The sequence below is a fragment of the Oncorhynchus clarkii genome, chromosome 10 (assembly GCF_045791955.1).
Source record: "Oncorhynchus clarkii lewisi isolate Uvic-CL-2024 chromosome 10, UVic_Ocla_1.0, whole genome shotgun sequence".
Taxonomy (NCBI): domain Eukaryota; kingdom Metazoa; phylum Chordata; class Actinopteri; order Salmoniformes; family Salmonidae; genus Oncorhynchus; species Oncorhynchus clarkii.
Window position 1 is genome coordinate 45,795,748 of NC_092156.1, and position 7,540 is coordinate 45,803,287.

Here is a 7,540-nt window from a genome sequence, read left to right on the forward strand (position 1 = left end):
TGTTTGACAGTGGGGATGGTGTGTTCAGCTGTGTTGCTTTTACGCCAAACATAACGTTTTGCATTGTTGCCAAAAAGTTCAATTTTGGTTTCATCTGACCAGAGCACCTTCTTCCACATGTTTGGTGTGTCTCCCAGGTGGCTTGTGGCAAACTTTAAACAACACTTTTTATGGATATCTTTAAGAAATGGCTTTCTTCTTGCCACTCTTCCATAAAGGCCAGATTTGTGCAATATACGACTGATTGTTGTCCTATGGACAGAGTCTCCCACCTCAGCTGTAGATCTCTGCAGTTCATCCAGAGTGATCATGGGCCTCTTGGCTGCATCTCTGATCAGTCTTCTCCTTGTATGAGCTGAAAGTTTAGAGGGACGGCCAGGTCTTGGTAGATTTGCAGTGGTCTGATACTCCTTCCATTTCAATATTATCGCTTGCACAGTGCTCCTTGGGATGTTTAAAGCTTGGGAAATCTTTTTGTATCCAAATCTGGCTTTAAACTTCTTCACAACAGTATCTCGGACCTGCCTGGTGTGTTCCTTGTTCTTCATGATGCTCTCTGCGCTTTTAACGGACCTCTGAGACTATCACAGTGCAGGTGCATTTATACGGAGACTTGATTACACACAGGTGGATTGTATTTATCATCATTAGTCATTTAGGTCAACATTGGATCATTCAGAGATCCTCACTGAACTTCTGGAGAGAGTTTGCTGCACTGAAAGTAAAGGGGCTGAATAATTTTGCACGCCCAATTTTTCAGTTTTTGATTTGTTAAAAAAGTTTGAAATATCCAATAAATGTCGTTCCACTTCATGATTGTGTCCCACTTGTTGTTGATTCTTCACAAAAAAATACAGTTTTATATCTTTATGTTTGAAGCCTGAAATATGGCAAAAGGTCGCAAAGTTCAACGGGGCCGAATACTTTCGCAAGGCACTGTATGTACTGAGTAAAGATCCGGCTGCAGATGGCTATATCGGTCCGCTAATACAGGACTATTAAAGCCCCAATGCACTACTTTTGTGAAAAATTATAATTTTTTCAAAATATATTTGTATTCTTTTACTTTATATGGGATCATCAGATCAGGATACTTTGCTCTGTCATACCGAGGCTTGGTGAAGATCAAGGCCGGGAGTGTTGGAAATATAAAAAATGTAAATATTTTAAAAAAAGATTTTGTTGACTTGTTTGAGATTAAGAACAATTGACTGAGAAGCTCAGCTTATTAGTGGTGTACGTGATGATTTAAGACAATCAGACAATTCCAAATGGGAAAGTCATGCTCCCGGTTCAAGTATTTTGAATGATTTTATTTAGACGGGAGTTATTATATAATAATAAATAAATTACTTTAGGGCAATCCAGCATCCTAACAGTGCACTGTGCACCCGCCAACCCTTTCCAGTTCGCAAGAGGCTGAAACCAGATATCTGTATATAATGACGAGATGCTCATGTCTCTGCCCTAACAATGGTACTCTTTGTCCCAAAGGCAGGAAGGCAGGCGACAAGCTTAAGTCTGTATATTATTCCCATAGAAAGGCATTGGGCTTACTCTGTACAGATTTTGGTGAGTGAGCCCTCTCGCTTCGCCTCTTCCTCTCTGCTGAAATTAGGCTATATCACTGGAGAAAGGGACATAAATGTGTATATATAAAAAAAAAAAATGTATCCAGTCGGATAAACACTCCAAACAGCCGACCCGACTGCTCGGAGGCGTCCGCATGGTCCTAAAGCACACCGTTGCCTCGTTTTGTATCACATTCCAATGATAAAATTGGGGGGGACAAACATGCTATTTCAATATGTCCCCCCCCCTGTCTCTGGTGAAAGTTACACCCCTGCATGCCATAATCTTTAGTCTTTCTGTCTGAACGCATCACTGTCAAATAAATGATCAATATTTAAATAATTTATTTGGACAGGCAAGGAGGTATGGTAGGGTGGGCCTGGACCCCTAAGGCCAGCCCATAGTGCTGACCCTGGTTCCACCGTAAACTGTCATGATCAAATCTCTCAAGTATCAGACACTGCAAGCTTCCAGCTCTAACCAAATTAAGAAATATTGATATTATCCCACCCCTGGTTAGCCACTATTGGCTTAAAAATCCAAACCTAACACAATATGTGCCAATTAATTTCCAACAATATTGCCCATTTCTGTCTGTGTGTTGCGGCCATTTGTCTATTACTCAGTGCATAGCCAGTGTACTGATGGGTCATTCGCGAATGAACGGCTCTTTTTGAATGGCTTTTTTTGGTGAACGTCGGGAACCAAATCGCATATGTGAAAGAGTCGTTAATTTGGTTGCCTGATTTGCATACAATACTTATTTTCCACCATAATTTGCAAATAAATTCATAAAAAATCCTACAATGTGATTTTCTGGATTTTTTCCTCATTTTGTCTGTCATAGTTGAAGTGTACCTATGATGAAAATTACAGGCCTCTCTCATCTTTTTAAGTGGGAGAACTTGCACAATTGGTGGCTGACTATAATACTTTTTTGCCCCACTGTATATCATGAGTAAGTATATCATTTGTTTTGATTATTTGTTAATTGGAAACCTTGCCATTAAATTAGCATCAGCAGTACAGAACCATTGCTAGACCTGCATATGAGACAGCTTACTGGATAAGCAAATAAATGGCAAGATGCACAATTAAAAGGGAACTACACTCAAAAAATAAGATGTTTTCGTTTTCTTCCAGACCTAAAAAATTTGTCTTCTGATGTGATTTAATCATTGACATCAACTCAGAACATTCAATTTAGTTGTTTCTCTGTGAACAAATATAATTTTGAGAGTGAAAACCCTCAACAAATCTGAAACCAGGAAGAATAAAACTGAAGTAAAAAAATCACAGATTTTATAGGGCCCACAGATTTTATAGGGTTTTTTATTAACCATTATTTTACCAGGTCAGTAAACATAGTGTACTACTTTATCTTGTACACTTAAGGACCCAGGGGAGAGGAGAAGAATGTGCATATTTGAAAGCTAAAAAAATGCTAGAAAAGGTTGGAACCCCGAGACATTTATTTTTGCAAAACATAGGCTAGAAATAATACAATCATTTTTTATACAAGAAGAGTGAAGAAGTTGGTCTCCACCACAACTTGTGTTTTGAATGTTTTGACAGTGAAAACATCAAACTTCTTTCCAGAATGTGGCTTCATCTGGAAACACTTAAAAGACAATCAGGCAATGACTTAGTTGTTCCAGCAGCATTCCAAATTTACTCCATATAGCCTATGCACATGCACACGTATAGGTTTGACATTTGTTATTTACCCACAAATGGAATAACATGGTTGAGGTAATTATTGTGTGTCATCTTTGTTGAAAGAATACATTTGTTATTTACCCACAAATTGAATAACATGGTTGAGGTAATTATTGTGTCATCTTTGTTGAAAGATGAGCATATTCAGTTGGACAGCTAGACTAAGCAGGCGAAATTAAGGAATTATGCTCACTTTATAGCAGATTTGGTGCACTTCGGGAGTGGCATCCTTCACGTTCGTGGCTAGAATGGATCCAGTTTATGTCAACAGTTGATTTTTGTTGTATTTTAGCTAAGCCTAACGCTTTTCCTAACCTTAACCTAATTATTCTAACCTGCTACGTGAATTATCCTAACCTGCTGTTTAAATTTTCCTAACCGGCTACTAAACGTCAAACCTGAATTTAAATGGACAAAAGCTGGATCCCGTCTAGCCATGGCCTTCACCTCGGAGGCACCGCTACACATCATCATCATGATTAGTTGAAGTAGTTAGTTACAGCTGAAAAACCTACAAAAGATTTGACCAATGAATTTTTATTTTGTTGTTTATATTGTCACGATCACATGACTTGAGTCATGCTTTTTGAAAGGTACCATTCTATTTATGAAGTGGATAAACTTCCGCTGTATAAATATACAAGCTTTTGTATTCACACAATGCAATGGACATTCAACTGCTGAGAAAACGCAGGTCCTCTGAGCAGAGTGGTCGTCCATTCTAACTAAGCAATAAGGCCGGAGGAGGTGTGGTATATGCCCGATAGAGCTGTTCTTACGCAAGACGCAACGCAGAGTGCCTGGACACAGCCTTTATCCGTGGAATATTGGCCAAATATTACAAACCCCCGAAGAACCCTATTGCTATTATAAACTGGTTACCAACGTAATTAGAGCAGTAAAACTAAATGTTTTGTCATACCCGGTGGTATACGTTCTGATATGCCAGAATTCAGGGCTCAAACCACCCAGTTCATAATAGCACTTATAAGATAAATCTTGTATTCGTGGATTCATTTACCCAATATATTTTTGAAGGTTTTTGATTACGGAAAATACAAATAAAATGGTACATATTCATGAAAGACACGAGGTAGAAAGAAGCAAATTAATCTACAAATACGAATATAATTTTACATATATCGTTAATGGCCACGTTTTCATGAAGCCCACTCAAAAACAATAGAGGGTTTGAACAAGGAAGTAGGCGGGACTTTCATAGCATCTTGCGCTTACTGGTGTCTGACCCCACATCTTTATATCTTTGTTGTTTTGAGGAGAATTGTCTGTCTGGCCATGGACAATGCCTGGAGAAGGAGTTGACTGCATCATAGCAAATAGCCATGTCCATTGTAAAAGCTGCGGCTTCAGAGAGGTTTCTTTTAGTTGATTCACTTCTATACACAAAATGAGATACTAGAAGTGGTTGTTTTTCCCCATGGGGGTGGGGGGGATCTAACAGGTAAGCAGTATAATTTAGAACTCCAACCCATAAACCCATCTTCATACAGTTTATTTAACCCCTAATAAGCTTGATTATCAGACACCTGAAATAGGATCTAGCGCCAGCAAGGCCTTCAGAGTTAGATTGCACTAGATCTGGTACCACAGACTCATGACCACAACATACTTCCTTTACCCAAACACACATCGACTTATGCCAGTGGCCAGGGAGAGGCATTAGTCCCCTGAGGAGAAATACAACTTGTAAAGACTGGTGGTATATTTGTACTCACTTCGACAGTTCCTTCCCCTGTGGTCATTTTTGTTTTTATATTTATTTCATCATCATGAACTTTGTTGTATAATTCAGTGTAACTAGAATTCTATAGGAGGTAAATTATTGTTTTGTACACATTTGTAAATAAAGTGTGTAGATGTAAACCCTTAACAAACAAAAGGAGGAATCAGAGCTGTGTTATGGATGTACTGGCAAGAAGTAGGATAACATTTTCAATAGAATGATGGTACACCAAGGTTACTTTTAGAGCTGGGTTTACATTACATTTGATTAACACAGACTTCTAAAGCAGCTAACGTTATATCTTAGGATCAGACATATTCTAGTCATCCGACAAACAGAAAAAACAACGAGACAGTATTTTATTGGAGCCAGTCAGAGAAGTGAAAAACTAACAGAGTTTACAGCTACGCTGGGATGAACTTGCATCTGAGTTGCCTAGTGAAGGCAGAGTCTGATGGGCCAACGGAGCTAAAGGTGGTTCATGGTTGCCACAGTTGCCATGGGTCTACCGGCCGAGTAGCAATGCCATGCAGACTGATCAAGGGAGCACGTTTAGAAAGTAAAAAACATGGATGAAATTTCACAGCAGGACACTCATCTGCAGAAAGAGAGAAATAAGGTTGATAACTATGTCTAAAACATTCCACACTTCTATCAAGAAATATTGTGCAACATAAACATACTTCACAAATGGGTTGTACAGATGAGCTGTACCATTTTTGGGGGGAGGATAGCCAGTGTCCAGGGAGAACTGCCTAAACTTCTGCAGCAGGCTAGGGCTCAGGTCTGTCCCACGGTACAATACATGGCACACTAAATATACTGTGAAGGATACACAATTTTGTAATATAAGATTTCTAACAAATGATGGGGAAAGGAATAGTGAAACAATGAGACTTAGTCATGGGATTTTGCAGAGGAGTGGAAAGGATCGTACCATACAGGTTGGTGAGCACAGCTGAAACACCCTTGGTCTTGGTGTGAATAAAAGCATACTCGTCATACTTAACGTCAACGACACGCATGTCATTTTCATTACTCCAGCCTGGAGGGGACGAGAGGGAGTTGAATTGACAATATCACACATATGTCCATTAGTGCACTGTGTGTGTATGTGTTAATAGGTTGTAGACTTACGCTCGCTCTTGTAGATTAATTTCCCCAGAAGGTTTGTCTTCTTGGCCAGGTGGTTCATTCTCCAGCAGGAGCCATCAGCGCTACAGAGACAATACAGTTAATACAGAATCAGCACAATGTCTCACGCTCTCTCTCTTACTTCCGGCTAGGATATGTCATTTCCTGGTCTCCGTCAGCAGTTGGTGTCAGCACGGCGTTGCCCATCTTCATGCTGGCCTTGTGGTTGATGGGCATTAGTGGCAAATCCAATCACATACCACTTTCCTGCCACCTGCAGAAAACAGCCCTGATTAAATTGCATCACCTCCTTATTCCTGTCTGCAGGAGTCACAGAAAGTTGAAACCTTAAATCTGTGAGAGCTGATACTGAAATATTCCTGAATCATTCATGAAGGAACATCTGAATAACTATTGTCTCAATATGAACACCCAATAATGTGTCCCTAGAATTCCCACATTTGTCTTCATCCCTTCCATTTGAATCTGGTTTTCATCAGAGGTTCCTTTCTGTATTCTTTCTCCTAACGTTTCTTTTTTTCTCCATAATAATCCCTAGTTTGTTCCTCGTCATTTGATTTTCAATGTAACGCTGATTTCTGATCCCTCTCTTCATTCTCTCTCTTACCCCCTGTAGATTGAAGTCTCCTTGGGGCATGACCTCAGCGGTGACAACCAAGGAGCAGAGCAGTGCTCCTAGTGCGCTCAGCAGCATGGTCGTCATGGTTACAGCAGAGCAGGGTCAGTATCAAGAATTATAAAGGACAAAACAGGAGATCTGCTTTTCTTAGCTACCTCTCACTCCTATATATACTGTAGAGCATGAGTTTACATAAACACCCCCCCCCCCCCCCCATACACACAAGCTGCTACTTGCTACCATATCTATCCCCCGCCCCTTAGACACACACACACACACACACACACACACACACACACTAGTTATACAGTACCTATGGAGATGGGGCTTATGGGGTCACTCCTCCCTCTGTAGAACACTGGAAGTGAACTTATCCACAAAAAGGGACATCATGAACTGAATTTTGAGATGATGAGAGCATTCTTCAAAATGCAAGTGCATAATACACATTTAATCTCAAATAAATTGAGATAACATTAGAAAACATACAATGAATTGTCTTGGTGATTGTCTGCATGCTATGAGTGTGTACAGTACCAGTCAAAAGTTTGGACACATCTACTCATTCAAGGGTTTTTCTTTATTTTTACTATTTTCTACATTGTAGAACAATAGTGAAGACATCAAAACAATGAAATAACACATATAGAAAGAATCATGTAGTAACCAAACAAGTGTTAAACAAATCAAGATATATGTTATATTTTAGATTCTTCAAAGTAGCCACCGTT

General features: G+C 39.6%; 1 protein-coding gene across 3 annotated transcripts; it reads right to left on the reverse strand.

The window, feature by feature from the left end:
• Nucleotides 1–5,380: 5,380 nt before the first annotated feature.
• Nucleotides 5,381–6,934, reverse strand: LOC139418617 (lipocalin-like). Of its 3 annotated transcripts, none has more exons than XM_071168220.1 (5): nucleotides 6,798–6,934; nucleotides 6,173–6,252; nucleotides 5,973–6,080; nucleotides 5,750–5,857; nucleotides 5,381–5,633 (listed from the first exon to the last, which is right to left on the reverse strand). In XM_071168220.1, exons 2-5 carry the CDS (start codon nucleotides 6,228–6,230, stop codon nucleotides 5,515–5,517), a joined length of 393 nt encoding a protein of 130 aa, XP_071024321.1. In that variant the 5' UTR covers nucleotides 6,231–6,252; nucleotides 6,798–6,934; the 3' UTR covers nucleotides 5,381–5,514. The 3 variants fall into 3 exon arrangements, with proteins under 3 accessions (XP_071024321.1, XP_071024320.1, XP_071024322.1); XM_071168219.1 differs by having other exon boundaries at nucleotides 6,173–6,443; XM_071168221.1 differs by having other exon boundaries at nucleotides 5,719–5,857; nucleotides 6,173–6,443.
• Between the last annotated feature and the right edge of the window lie 606 nt (nucleotides 6,935–7,540).

Bases quoted from the DNA above. Each gene is read 5' to 3' on its own strand.
- LOC139418617 (XM_071168220.1), bottom strand. From the start codon at position 6,230: ATGAACCACCTGGCCAAGAAGACAAACCTTCTGGGGAAATTAATCTAC. The intron at 6,081-6,172 runs GTAAGTCTACAA...CGTCCCCTCCAG, and splicing joins ATTAATCTACAAGAGCGAGC to GCTGGAGTAATGAAAATGAC. The intron at 5,858-5,972 runs GTACGATCCTTT...TATCCTTCACAG, and splicing joins TGTGCTCACCAACCTGTATG to TATATTTAGTGTGCCATGTA.